Consider the following 13871-nt stretch of genomic DNA (forward strand, 5'->3'; position numbering starts at 1 on the left):
TGATGACGCGCTGGTAGAGAGCGAAATGGTGTAAAGAAAGAGGTGCGAACAGGTCGAGGAGGATCTACACCCTCTCAGTGGGCGATTGCACGAGGCGTGGGGAGGAGAAAGAGGGACGAGGAACGAGGGTCGAGCTCGCATGAATTCGCTGATCCGCCATGCAGCAGCTTCGTGCTCGGAACATACGCACAGCCCTGCATGGTCCTGCACGGCCCTCTGGGGAGACGGAACCTTGAACGGCGACGAATGATGTCCAAGGTCCCCGGTCCCGCCATGGTGAATTTGTTTTGTCCTACCGCAGATGAGTTACAGGAGGTGCTTATGCACGCTCTTTGCTAGCGAGCACAATTAGGCTTCCCGACATGCCAGCGACTAGGGACCCTTGTTTTCTCCTTTCCAACGGCGCAATTGGCTCTAAAATATAATGTGTACCAGCCAATATTTTAGTGAGGAGAGAGGCCCGGGTAAGGTTTGTGCGTCTGTCCCCACAGGACGTCCTTTCGCAACGGTGTCCATGGACGATGTGCAACCTTGACCTGGCTAGCAGAAGTTGCCTTGTTTCAATTGACGACTTGTCCGCACTGTGCAGTCAACGTCAGCTGTCGACCGATGTGACCATTGCAGATCGCAAAGTTCCAGCGAAAGCCTGATCCTATCGTCTGGCGTGATGGAATTTGATTCGGAGTTTCAGCCTCCTTGGTCACGCCGCAGGCTTACCATTATGGGGAAAGTACGTATACGACGCTTGGGCTGGCAGCGGTCCAAGCAGCTAAAGTTGGCGGCGATGCCGTCCAACGATCTTTCAAGCTGCCGTTGGCCTCCCGTGCACATGGAATCTGACATGAAGTTGGTGAGAAAGTTTCCGCAGTCTTGGCCAGCGCTGTCCACTCCTCCAATCTGCAGTGTGGAAAGCATGTAGCATCAAGAGAAGGGAAATCGACTGATTCTGGGATGCGCAAAGGCTACGATGCTTGCTAGTTTCATGGGCACATCCCTTTTGGGTCGTGGAATTAAACCGGGCTCCCTGGGCGCAGCGGAGGAGTGGACTCGAGTCGAGATCCGCATGCGAATCCCAACTGCAGATCGAGTAGAGTTCCAGAAAAGGCTCGAATGCACTTGCTAGCAATACGAAATCCCTGCGAAAGAGATGCGTCTGACGACGCTTTCAGAAGGACGCAGTTTTACCTCGACTCATTACATCCCGTTGTTCATTTCACGATTGAGGAGAGCGATGCCGGCGGTACGGGAGGTGCATGTGACTGTGCATGGTGAAGTCCGAATCACCTGCAAACGCGGCATACCGGGGCCTACAGAATGGACATCGTCGCGCGGGCTACATGGAATTGCGTGAAGAATGCACGGGAGACACCTCTCTAATTTGCCTCCCCGTAGTGGATGCGGTAGTTGAGTTTTTAGCCAATTCGGCAACACGCCGACTTGAAATCGAAGATAGGGGATGATAGCGGTGGGCCTTGTCAGGTTGCGTTGGAGAGTGGAGCCTTCATGCAGAGAGCTGCTGAGCTGCAGCTCCCCATGCCAGGTGCCATGCGCCTGGTTTTGCTCGACAATGATATCACTGGGATCGAGTTAGCATGGTCGGCGTGCGGAACCGAAGACGTTGGGAAGGTGTCAGATGCGGCTGCTGACTCGGGGTGTAAGTCGTGGGCGTCCTCGCACGCAGCCTCATCATCAGAGCTTATAGTTGCACCGCTCGAGCTCAGTCGATGTAGCGCATCCTTCTTCTCCACCTTTCAACATATGTCCCTCGCAAGCGCCCCTCTGGTTCCATGCAGCAGTGACATACAACTTTGGCGTGAGATGCCGCGAGGGTGACCTGGCAAGCTGCCGCGATGGGGGGCAGGGGGTTGGGGCGCCCCAAAGTTGAAATATGCTGCCCCACGTGCCTGACTAAGCGGCCATAGCAGAAAATTCGAGATTCTACATCAAGCTCAGAAAAGGTGTGTGGGGATAACAACATCCAAGTTTCGACAACAATCAAGAGTACGACATGGCACAAAAATCCGACCAGTCTGACGCACCAGGCCCGTCGGCGGATATGCCGCCGGCGATGGCTGAGATCAAGTCGCAGAGTGTCGACAAGGTGCTCCAAGAGATGAACAGAATGCCGCTCTTCATGACGAACCTGGATGAGACGGACGGGGAAGGCGGCGAGAACGATGCTCTCGAGGCGCTGAAGGCGCTGGCCTATGAGGGCACCCGAGCTGAGATCGCGGAGAACTTCCGACAACAGGGCAACGACTGCGCTAGAGGAAAGCTATGGAGTGACGCAAAAGAGTTTTATGACAAGGCTTTAGCGGCATTGAAAGGTCCGCAGAATAATCCAGACCCGGATGCTGAGGGGCCTAAGGTCATTGAGGTTGAATTTGATGAAGCAGAGGAGGCGGCGAAGGAGAAAGTGATCGAAGAAGCCTGTCATGTAAACAGAGCTCTTTGCAATTTGGAGAAGAGTAAGCTCAATGTCCTTGCTGCAGTCCTGTGGGGGATGTACCGCCGCTTTGATCTGTTTCTCTTGATCTGCAAGATCAACCACCCAATTCCAACTAACGTCTCCAGAAAACTATCGTTCTTGTATTATCGACTGCGCGCAAACACTTCGTCTCAATCCATCGAATGTTAAAGCATTCTATCGATCTGCTACGGCGTGTCTAGCACTTGACAAACTTGCCGAGGCAGCAGACGCATGCGACCGGGGACTGGGTTTCGATCCGAACAACGCTCCCTTGAAGGCACTACAAGCCAAGGTCTCGAAAAGGAAAGACTACATCGAATCTGTGGAGAAAACACGCAAAGAGCGAGAAGCGCGAACAGCATCCGAGCGACTCACCCTCCAGCTTGCACTCAAGAGCAGGAACATCCTTGTCCGCAAGACCGAGCATCCTCCAGATCTGGAAGATGCCGAATTGAAGCTCGAGAACGCTCTAGACCCGTCCTCTACACTCATCTTCCCAGTCATCTTACTGTATCCGACAGAGTCGCAGTCTGACTTCATCAAGGCTTTCTCCGAGAAGGAAACTCTAGGCGAGCATCTTGATTACATCTTTCCCTTGCCTTGGGACGAGAAGCACGAGTACACGCCACCGAGTGTGGAAGCATATATGGAGACTGCCGCAGGGGGCTTAATCAAGGTTGGCAAGAAGATGAGTCTTGGAAAAGTGCTGGGCAGTGGCAAGCCAGAAGTCGTCGATGGATTGGCCACGATCAGCGTGGTGCCCAAGGACCGCGCTGCAGGCTGGATAGAAGAGTTCAAGAAGAGGAAGGGCAAGAATTGATTAAGCTCGAGCTTATTTCACGACCAATGACGTCGGCTGTTGATATTACCTGTGCATGCTCAACATCGTGTACACAATCATCTCACGCCTCTGCATTATCGGAAAGATCCGCGTATTGTAGTCGTCACGGCCTCGTCACCACTCCGCACTCCTGATGCTGTAAGACGGCCCAAACATCCAGGTTCATACATGCAGCGGGAGCTCGATCCCAGCGGACCGACAGCGCAGCATGCACAACCTCGCACATTTAATCTATCGCGGCACATCTTCGACAAACCCCCTCAACCCTGCTGGCTGTGGGGTAAATAACCATTATCCCAGCTTATGGAGAACAGAACTGAAGGTAATCCGCGCATCGGAGAAAGAATACGCGGCCCGGCGTCGTTCGTGAATTAGGCTTAATTATCACCCCTCTGATATAGCCGCTCGGACATGGCTCGATCCTATAGGTCCAGCGTTCATGAATCCACCCACAATCACAATCTCAACAGAACTTAAAGCGATGTGAATCTTGAGCATGCCGTTCCCAGCGTCCTGGTATCTGGGTGGCCGTTTGTTTACCTGTGACAGCGGGCTCTACTGCATGCGGTATCGTGGACCGTTGATGTTCGTGATCACCTCACATCGGAAGTCTAATCTCGTGGTCGCTTGCGAAAAGGTACTCCACATCAGCAGTCCAGTGCAATGTTCGCTTGCCCATGATTCTCCACACCTATCGGAAGACAGCGCAAGTGTTGATCGCAACACGTTCGCCGCAGCGCAGAATCCCCAATCCAATCCAATCCAATCATGCAGGTGGCGCAAAGCATACATACCCGACCCTCCACAAACTTGCATCGACCTTCCCCATTAACAGCCCAGCTCCCTGCCAAAGCCTTACTGTCACATCCACTCGCAGCAAGCAATACTTCGTGCATGCTCAATCGAACCACATTGCCCACATGGGCTCCCTACAGTTACATATCATGTTTTCTTTTTTCTCTCGCTTCCATTGCGCAACCGTACAGTAGTATTTGTACACCCACCGGCTCGCTTATGCAGGTACGCGCTGCACAAGCACATGCTTTTGAGCTGGGGTCGGACAGGACTTGCTTAAAGTGGATAACGGGACAGGCGAGATTAGCCCGGTTAGCGGCGGCGCCGAACGGGGTGTTCTATATGGGCCAGGGTATATGATGCGTTGAATACGTGGACTTGTGTTGTGCTTACCTGGATGCGAGGAGGCAATGTACTTGTTATTAAGAAAGGTGAAGACGAAAATAGGTGTAGACAAGAAGAGTTCTGCACAGAGGTTGTTTTTCGTGTTTCAAATTGATGTCGTCTATGTGTTGATCTGGATACATGAGACTATCATGTGGTACTGGAGATGTTACATCATCTCATCCGTTGGGAGTATGTGTTCTTTGAAAACATGTCGCCTTAGGCTCCAATGTCAAATGCCCAGTGAATCCTCCCCTAGTATGCCGTTTGACGCCTTGGACGACACTTAAGAACAGCAGACAGATTCTCCGGGTCAAAACCTGTCAAAGGATGAACATAGCCACTCAGGGCTAGTGAAAACAGCAAGGAAATGAACGGAGTTTATGTTGCCAACAAGGTTGATGCCGAAAAGTTCCTGGGTGGTTGTGAAACACTGCTTGTACAGCACGCAGATGTTTGGGACATCTGAACCGAGGCCTGCACATCCTACTTCTTCTCGTACAACTTCTTCTTCCGGGTCATCTGCTCCTTAATTCCTGCCCAGATCCATGCTCCAGCTTTCTCCTGCATATGCCATGACATGGGCAGCTTGATCACCTCGTCGGCTTTGATCTGTTCGAGATAGCCGAGGAACTTGACGTCCGATTTGAGGAGCTGGCGCCGTCCTATGAACGTCATCCTCACTTTTCGGAGCTTGGCATCTCGAAGAATGCGCAGGCAGTGCATGAGATAATCGTCGACTACATAGCGACGGGTCTCGATGGTGGAATCCGGGGCGTGCTTTGGCAGCGCATCGTCAAAGTCGATTTGGATGTCTCGCAGGTATTGGATGTTCTCGGGTCCGATCATCTTAAGGAACTGAAGGACGTCCTGATAGCCAATTTCCTTAAGTTTGGGTTCCCAGAATGGTGAACGAGTATCGTAATGGCGTTGAAAGAAGAACTCGTTTTCGCCATATAGAATCGAGCATCCTTCATCATGAACAAGTTTGCAGGTGCGGAGGAATTGACCGGACAGACAAAGTCCCGGGCGCAAGGGACGTTGGGGAATGTTAAGTGCGACATCGCGAACAAACGCATGTCGATAGATGGCGTTTCGCAGCTCGGGCGGCAGGTCGGTGAAGCTTGGGAAGCGCGCTGTGAGTACTGCGGCCGCTGGGACTGACGAGTCTTCGGTCCGTGCCTTCTTCGATGGTACTTTGCGCATGTCATGGCGGCCACCGTCCTCATTGTCCTTCAGTAGTGCGCTGTCGAGCTTGACGAATAGCGGGCCATGGAAACCGAGAGGTACATTGAATTGCAAGGTGATGGGTGGCTTCTTCGGTGTGCTGCGATGGAAGGCCCCACCCGTCTCGTCGTCGGTCAATTCGCCCAATTCCTGGCTGTAGATGACGGGATCGAGGTGCGGAGACGGCGGTGATGGGCTCCGCTTGCGCTTCTGCCTCGTCTTCTCTGCGCGGCCTCGCTTGATCATGTCTTCGTCCTCGCTTTCTTCAGAGGCCGACGATTCGTAGCCTTCTTCGTCCTCGAGCAGGCTAGAATCAACGTAGCCAGCAACCCGCTTGACCTTGCCGGCGCTTTTGCGGATGGGGCGACCCGTTTTCTTGTTGTACTGCAGTATCTTGGACGGACTGCCGAGCTCTGGGCTGCTGTCGTGTTTTGGGGTTGATGGAGGGAGGAGCACCGGCTTCTTGCGGTGGCGCTTGATATCGGTGGCCATACTTGAGGGTGTACAACCGCGGGGACACTGGAGGCGGTGTAGGGCAGCACGAGAGGGGTCGACTGATAGCAGACTCAAATGCTAGTGTACGTCGATTGGCGCGTCAAGTTGAGGTAGAGGGCAAGGTAGAGAGAAGAATGGCAGAGGTGATATAACGAGAAGGATCTAAGGAAGGTGCTAGTCGACGCGTCGCTTGGTTGCTTGGAAGCGCGTTCGCGGGTGGGTGCCTTCCATGTCATGGCGACGGCGGGCCTTGGCGGTGCTCGTGAGAGGAAACGGAAGGAATGTTGGTGGAGTGAAAAAGTGACGAAACGACGGATTTGATTCTCTACCTACAATTTGTTCACATCACAACAACAGACATGCAACGCATGCAGCAGCGAACAACAAAGCCTCACCACATCAGGTGACAGCATGTCGTCGAGCGTCGCCGTACGGCATCTGTCAGTACCCGCACCGAGGCCAACGGCGCGCACACAACTAATTCCAATCATAACCATCTCGTCTCCTCTGGGTGGTGATGCCCGGAGCGTGTCAGCATCACCCACGTTGATCGATGCAAATGCACCGGCCAAGTGAGAATACGACTGTCTGAGAGCGTGTAATCACGAGGTTTTAGTTGTGAGGAACGAATTTCGCGACGGAAAGCCTTTTTGAATCAAGGGCATCGGCCGTCGGATAAACTTGCGTCCTGCGACCATCAGCCTTGCGCGCCACTCCGATGGCTCCGTCACTAAGCGGGGCGACCGGACCATCGTTCGTTGCCTCTATTTGGTGCGCAGATCCAGACATTGTTCCTTGCAGCATTAAAAGGTCGCGACACGCCCTTGACAGTTTGAGCCTCACATACTGCCATGGCGAATATACGATCTGTCTGCAGAGTGCCTTTGCGCCAGCTTGCTCCTCGCTCTTACGCTTCAATTGCCACCAACCACTCAAGACTACTACAGAGACAATGGCGGGGCTACGCCACAACTACCATGGAAGCCCAGCAAAAGGTACTGTTGCGATAACGAGGGATTGGCTTAGTAGTCCCACTAACGGATTATAGGTGCTTTCGCAAGACCTCGAGAAAGCGGATCCAACGGTCTATGAGATCATCCAGAAGGTGCGCGAATGACCATTGAGGGCTGCCAGGGTGATTGGAGCTAACAGAAGTCTTAAAACAGGAGAAGAACAGACAAAAGCACTTTATCAACCTCATCCCCTCGGAGAACTTCACGTCGCAAGCTGTTCTCGATGCTCTCGGCAGTGTTATGCAAAGTACGCCTAACAAGCCCGGTCTCTCCACCCCCTCTGACATGTAAGCGTAGACAAATACTCGGAGGGATATCCAGGCGCGCGATACTACGGTGGTAACGAGCACATCGATGAGGCGGAGCGGCTATGCCAGTCAAGAGCGCTCAAGGCGTTCGGTCTGAGCCCGGAGGAATGGGGGGTCAACGTACAACGTAAGCATATTGACGTCCACCATTGGCAATGGCTGACAAATACCGTACAGCACTCTCGGGGTCTCCAGCAAACCTCTACGCATACTCGGCCATCCTTAACACACACGATCGCATCCTCAGTCTCGATCTTCCTCATGGCGGCCACTTGTCCCACGGTTACCAAATACCAGGAAAGAAGATCTCGGCAGTCTCCAAGTATTACGAGACTCTACCATATAGGCTGAACGAGAAGACCGGCATTATCGATTATGATCGCATGGAAGAATTGGCATACCTGTACCGACCCAAGGTCATTGTTGCCGGTACATCAGCATACAGCCGATTGATCGACTATGAGCGCTTCCGTAAGGTGGCAGACGGCGTAGGCGCATATCTCCTGTCTGATATGGCTCACATCTCTGGTCTTGTTGCCGCGTCCGTCATCCCGTCACCATTCCCTCACTCCGACATCGTCACAACCACAACCCATAAGTCGTTGCGCGGCCCGCGAGGTGCCATGATTTTCTTCCGTAAGGGCACAAGGCGTGTGGATAAGAAGGGCAAGGAGGAGAAGTACGATCTTGAAGGCCCAATCAACCAGTCTGTCTTCCCTGGCCACCAAGGAGGACCTCACAACCACACTATCACAGCTCTGGCTGTCGCCTTACAACAAGCCCAAAGCAAGGAGTTCAAGGACTACCAGCAACAAGTACTTGAGAATGCCAAGTCTCTTGCACAGCGTCTCGGTGATACCAAAGAAAACGGCGGCCTGGGCTACAACGTCGTTAGCGGTGGAACTGACAACCACCTTGTCCTTATTGACTTGAAGGACAAGGGCGTAGACGGAGCTCGAGTTGAGCGCATCCTCGAGCTTGTCGGCGTGGCGTCCAATAAGAACACCGTTCCTGGTGACAAGTCCGCCATGAAGCCTGGCGGTCTGCGCATGGGCACTCCCGCAATGACGACCCGTGGCTTTGCACCTGGCGACTTCAAGCGTGTCGCCGATGTTGTCCACCGCGCCGTCGGCATCACTCAGAAGCTCGATAAGGAGGCGAAGAAGAAGGCCGAGGAGACTGGTCGCAAGAACCCCGGCAGCGTCGCTGCCTTCAAGGAATACGTAGGTGAAGGAGAGGACATCACCGACGTTGTTCAGTTACGAAAGGAAGTCGAGGACTGGGTAGCTACTTTTGCTCTCCCATGGGACAAGAGCGAATAGGTACGAATTTTCATGAGGATACAATAGCAGGCGAGCATTCAACATGGCGAATCAGGCGTTTTAGGTGGCGAGCAAACGGTATTAAGTATACCGCTGTCCCACAAAATAGGAATTGGCATTCACCGACGGTTCACTTTCACCTTATTGTCCGCGTATCTCATCATGCCATCCATATATCCTCCCGTTCTGCCTCTACTTCCATCTCCAGAACAACACTGCTTACCCATAACCATCTTGCTCACGATACCACATCACGCGTCAACCCACGACGAAACCACCACACCACACTATACCAAGATCACCACCAGCATCATCATGACCCACCCAACCCTCACCAGCACCCTCATCCTCATCCTCACCCTCATCGCCGCCACCAACGCGTTCCCCCTAGTCAGCGCCGCGGACGCCAAACCAAACCCGCCAGCGTGGATGCACGCGGCCACCGTATGGCTCATTTTCTACGACGTCGTCGTTGTGGGCCTGTTTGTTTGGATTTGGGCATGTGGATATCTTGTCAGGAAGAGAGAGGCTGAGTGGATAGCGAGCGGCGGGAGGAGCAGGCACTCACTGATTGAGACGGAGATGAGGAGGATTGGGATGTGGTGAGGACGGATGGGAGGAGTTTGGAGAGAGGAGTAAGAAGGGGTTTCGTCATGTGGGTAGAATGGAAAGGATTTGGGGTGGTGGTGAAAGGGATGAGTGAGTGGTCAGATTATGTGCATGGGAAGGGAAACGGGGTTGGAGCACATTGTGGCTGCGTCTCGTACTCGAAAAGAGCATTACGAGTCCAAAAGCACAATAAACGTTGGAATTATTGGTATACAAAGTTTCTGCGTCATCAAGCCACTTAGAGCTTGTTCCCGCAAAATGCCAAATTGATCTCTTCCCGTTCCATGTTCGCCCAAAAACGCCGCGCCAGATAATGCTTTTGCCCTTTTCTGCATAAAAAAAAGCCGCTCAAATGACCCATCGATAACTCGCGTACCGCCCGGCCGTTTCTGACTTTCGAATAATCTTCACAACGGAGCCTCTCCTCAGGCCCAGAAACTTGGCGACGGGATCTGTGGACTGGATACGCGGCAATTGCGTCTCCTTCAAGCGGTAGCGGGTGAGGAGCTGGGCTTTTTCTTCCGCGCTGAGCAGCACGTGCTTGGGGACCAATTCGTGCTTTGTGATGTTGACGAGGAGGTCTTGCTCGACGAAGACTTCGATGCCGCCCTTGGGGCCGTCGCTGAGGTTGGACGCGCCGCGCAGGAGGCGGATGGCCATGCCGGTGATGGGCTTGACGGTGACCATGATGCCGGAGTAGAAGGAGCCGCTGCCCAGGTGGTTCATGAAGTCGCGCAGTTGCTTCAGACCGACGGCCTCGTCGGCGTTGAATTCGCACCATATGGTGCCGATGGCGGGTACGGGATTTGGCTCTTTCTTCGTGGGCATGGGCGTGTATTTGATGAGCATTTCTTCGGAGGGTGTTGAGGAAAAGTTGAGGCGTGAGCGGCTTGAGAGATATTAGGACTGATGTTCGCGCTGTCGCATGCTGGCTGTACGTACTCTGGTTCTCCGTCTTCGCGCGCGTACTTGTCGGCGAATGCCTCGAGCGACATGGTCATCTCCTCATCCAGGACATTGTAGCCCTTTTGCAGTGTCAGCGTGACAATCCAGAGTGTAGCCTGGTGCATGCGCAACTCACCCGCTCGTACATCATCTCCTTGGCCGTCCGCCAGACCCTCCACATGCGAATCAGACTCGGCTGGTACCTGGGCTCATCCATGGTTGTCGGGCAGTGTGCTAGTGGTCGGGGTGGAGTTTCCGGTCGGTCTGGTGGCTGTCGCAAAGTCGTGAATGAGCTTGTCGCGTCAAAGAAATTGTTCTGGAGCCGCTTCAAGATGGCTCTTGGCATGCATGCGCCGCTAGTGGTGACGGCGGCCTAGCGGCTCAAGCTACCCCACTAAATCAAACGCAACTGCAAACGAAATGTAATGGTCTGTTGCCCAGATTTGATTTTAATGATCGATATGACGCTGAGAGTTTGGAGAAATGCCGGCCAGTATCTGCTTTGCTAACACTGAATATGCAGTAGAGAAAGTGGCGTATTTGCATACGCACATTACTAACCGCTTTTATCACTTCAGCATGTTCTTCAGAGAGCTTCCTAGTTATTATATGCCCATACATACCTAATGACTTGCTCAATATGTTGTTTCACCGTGTCCAGCGGGCGCATCACCTCTAAATCACGCCGAATCTTAGGGCGAAACCTGTCAATAGTCTACCCATATCAAGGCGACAGCTTCGTCATGGCATGCGAGTTTGGTCGCCTTCCTCGTTCTAAGTAAATCCACCTCATTCTATAGCTGACATTTGAAAGGCCCAGTTTCCGTCACATCTCCGACATCATCTCTGCTTTCTCGTTCCTGATACTCCCTCTTCAGCTTCTTGTTAGTCCACCAATAGGCTGCTATGGTGGCTACTGTAAGGACGATGGATCCAACATACAAGCACAATATAGCTAGAAATCCACGCTGGTACCGAGGTGCATCCGACTGCCTAAACATTTGCTGCCCAGCCAAACCGCCCAGATTGGAGCCCATGACCGCAAGTGCAAGACCAATACTGCGCCCCGCAGAAGTTTGCGCGTTTGCACTTACCCAGGCGTCATTGAGGCCCTGCGCTAGCGCGTTCCCGCTGCCGAGAAAGGTGAAAATCCAAAAGCGAGTCCAACGATTTGCATTCAGTGGTAGGCCATAGAGAGCGCCAGAAAAGGCAATAGACCAGGCAAAAGCGACGATGCACCATAGGCCGCGCTGATGTGTCTTATCGGACGCGTATGATATGGCAAAGGAGAAGACGACGACGAGATAGCTGCTTATTGAGTTCAGGGCGTTGGCTCTTGTCTTGGAAAAGCCGAGACCTTTGATGACAGAAGGGCCGTAGAGTTGTAAACCACCTTTGGGTGCAAGGCTGGCCATATTTATGATCATGTGCAGCCAGAGGCGGAAATCGAGTAAAGCGCCTTTCACTTTCGTCCAGCTGAGGTCGGCTTTATCTGCATTGTTTTGGGCGCTCATGCGGGCGGACAAAATGCTGCGCTTCTTCTCGGAAAAGCAGTCGAAATAGCAGTGGATAGGCTTCGTGTGTCTGGGACTTTTTGGTAACAGGGCGATGAATATGAGGAACATGACTAGTGTCATGATGCCCTCAATTGGGAGTGAAATGTCTTAGTTGAGCACCATTTATTCGTGACTAGGGGCGACTCACTAACGAACAACCACTGCCAACCCGAGAGTCCGTTGGTACCAGCGAGCTTCAAGATGCCAGCAGCCATCAACGACCCCGTAGCCGCTGCAAAGTAGTTGCCAAAGTAGAAGACGGCTGTTCTAGTTGCGAGTTCCTCCCTGGTGTAAAACAAGGATAGCATATACTGACCGCCGGGAACATATCCGCCCTCAAATACACCCAGGATGAACCGCGTTGCGAAGAAGGAGCTTTTGTTTGTGACCCAGGTCTGCGTAAGAGCGATGGTGCCCCAGATTCCCATCTGCCCAGTAAGCCAGACTGGCGCACCTACCTTCTGCAGCAGCATGTTGGACGGCAGTTCCGCAACGACAATACCTGCTAACATGAGCTGGTTACCAAGATTCACATCGTCGTTGGTGATGCCGAGGTCTTGGGTGATCGTGTCCGTCAGGGCGTTTGAGATGTTTCCTCGGTCGAGCTGTAGGACAAAAAATCCGAGGACGAGTAATGGCATTAAATAAAAGTCAAGCCTATGGGAAAGAAAGAGTAAGTAGATTGTACATGTGTGCATGCTTGCAAGTTGACGACTCACTTTCGGACCACCTTCGCTTCTTGCTCTGTAGTCCACGACACAACCTCTGCTTGGTCTGAGCGTGAACATATCGGTGCAAGTTGCTTCTCGTCAACTCCTTCCAAGGGCACGGACACGGACCCGTTCGGCTGTGTTGAAACGTCGTTCATCCTGTGATTTCACAAACTAAACAAGATAGTAGTGAGTAATTATCGCGTTCACAGCGGCCTGAAATGTCATTTATGGCACCGTGGACTCGCTGATAACGCAATTAGCCCTAAAATGATGCAGCGGATCCTTTCTCTTGTCTGAACCATATCTTTCGAATCGGGTCTGGGGTTCGGAGGTCGCCAGGGAAAAGGAGCGATAGTTTGTGGGGTATAGGTTGTCGTCGGAGGTGAGCGTCGGCGGTGGGCGATGCTAAGCATCCGGGCCAAGACTTGGATGTCTACGTTTTATGTTTTCAACTATCGACTATTGGTTCTTTGGCTCTCTGCCGCAAGATTTTGAATCTCACTCCAAGTTCTCATCCTTTGTCAGTTGTTTCCCCATTCAGACTAACGAGGCCTGTATCTCAGACCTCGCGGCCTTCGGGATTGCAAACACCAAATAGACAGCCATGTCAAAAGATCTCAGTCGACCGAACATTGTTCTCATCCTAGCAGACAATCTAGGGTGGGGTGAGTTGGGTTGCTATGGTGGCGGCGCCCTTCGTGGAGCGCCAACCCCGCGCATTGACAACCTCGCAACCCAGGGATTGCTTCTCCAGAATTTCAACGTAGAGAGCGACTGCGTCCCTACTCGATCAGCTTTGATGAGTGGGCGGCACCCAATTCGAACGGGCTGTAGACAGTCTGTGCCTGCTGGATTTCCTCAAGGATTGACACCGTGGGAGAAGACCCTTGCGGAGTGTCTACGAGAAGCTGGATATGCTACTGCCCATCACGGGAAATGGCATCTTGGCGACATCCCAGGTCGATACCCATCCGACCGGGGTTTCGATGAATGGTTTGGAATACCGAGGACTACAGACGAGAGCCAGTTCACTTCGGCCTGTGGGTTTGATGCCGAGGTTGCCGAATTACCATATATCATGCGCGGCCTCACCGGGCAAGCCTCGGAGAATGTCTGCGTATATGATCTCGAAAAGAGGCGCATGATCGATGAAATGCTAGTAGCTCAAACCAAAGATTGGCTGTCGAGGAAGG

At 52.9% G+C, this 13871-nt stretch overlaps 7 protein-coding genes across 7 annotated transcripts; 4 read left to right on the forward strand and 3 right to left on the reverse strand.

Moving 5' to 3' along the window:
* Window positions 1–1503: 1503 nt before the first annotated feature.
* On the forward strand, window positions 1504–1885 carry SNOG_02895 (hypothetical protein; the record flags this gene model as incomplete). Its single annotated transcript, XM_001793437.1, has 2 exons — window positions 1504–1654; window positions 1731–1885. 2 exons carry the CDS (start codon window positions 1504–1506, stop codon window positions 1883–1885), a joined length of 306 nt encoding a protein of 101 aa, XP_001793489.1.
* A 123-nt stretch (window positions 1886–2008) lies between these two features.
* Window positions 2009–3290, forward strand: SNOG_02896 (hypothetical protein; the record flags this gene model as incomplete). Its single annotated transcript, XM_001793438.1, has 2 exons — window positions 2009–2537; window positions 2671–3290. The coding sequence occupies 2 exons, from the start codon at window positions 2009–2011 to the stop codon at window positions 3288–3290; spliced, it is 1149 nt and encodes a 382-aa protein (XP_001793490.1).
* Window positions 3291–4976: 1686 nt separating this feature from the next.
* SNOG_02897 (hypothetical protein) lies at window positions 4977–6209 on the reverse strand (the record flags this gene model as incomplete). Its single annotated transcript, XM_001793439.1, has 1 exon — window positions 4977–6209. One exon carries the CDS (start codon window positions 6207–6209, stop codon window positions 4977–4979), a length of 1233 nt encoding a protein of 410 aa, XP_001793491.1.
* Window positions 6210–7189: 980 nt separating this feature from the next.
* Window positions 7190–8981, forward strand: SNOG_02898 (hypothetical protein; the record flags this gene model as incomplete). The annotated part of the gene is made up of 5 exons (XM_001793440.1): window positions 7190–7207; window positions 7261–7317; window positions 7379–7472; window positions 7523–7660; window positions 7711–8981. 5 exons carry the CDS (start codon window positions 7190–7192, stop codon window positions 8853–8855), a joined length of 1452 nt encoding a protein of 483 aa, XP_001793492.1. The 3' UTR covers window positions 8856–8981.
* Window positions 8982–9017: 36 nt separating this feature from the next.
* SNOG_02899 (hypothetical protein) lies at window positions 9018–9461 on the forward strand (the record flags this gene model as incomplete). The annotated part of the gene is made up of 1 exon (XM_001793441.1): window positions 9018–9461. The coding sequence occupies one exon, from the start codon at window positions 9018–9020 to the stop codon at window positions 9459–9461; it is 444 nt and encodes a 147-aa protein (XP_001793493.1).
* Window positions 9462–9603: 142 nt separating this feature from the next.
* Window positions 9604–10755, reverse strand: SNOG_02900 (hypothetical protein; the record flags this gene model as incomplete). The annotated part of the gene is made up of 3 exons (XM_001793442.1): window positions 9604–10353; window positions 10407–10489; window positions 10546–10755. 3 exons carry the CDS (start codon window positions 10753–10755, stop codon window positions 9813–9815), a joined length of 834 nt encoding a protein of 277 aa, XP_001793494.1. The 3' UTR covers window positions 9604–9812.
* A 448-nt stretch (window positions 10756–11203) lies between these two features.
* On the reverse strand, window positions 11204–12833 carry SNOG_02901 (hypothetical protein; the record flags this gene model as incomplete). The annotated part of the gene is made up of 3 exons (XM_001793443.1): window positions 11204–11993; window positions 12122–12570; window positions 12693–12833. The coding sequence occupies 3 exons, from the start codon at window positions 12831–12833 to the stop codon at window positions 11204–11206; spliced, it is 1380 nt and encodes a 459-aa protein (XP_001793495.1).
* Between the last annotated feature and the right edge of the window lie 1038 nt (window positions 12834–13871).

This window comes from Parastagonospora nodorum (genome assembly GCF_000146915.1).
Source record: "Parastagonospora nodorum SN15 chromosome Unknown scaffold_4, whole genome shotgun sequence".
Taxonomy (NCBI): domain Eukaryota; kingdom Fungi; phylum Ascomycota; class Dothideomycetes; order Pleosporales; family Phaeosphaeriaceae; genus Parastagonospora; species Parastagonospora nodorum.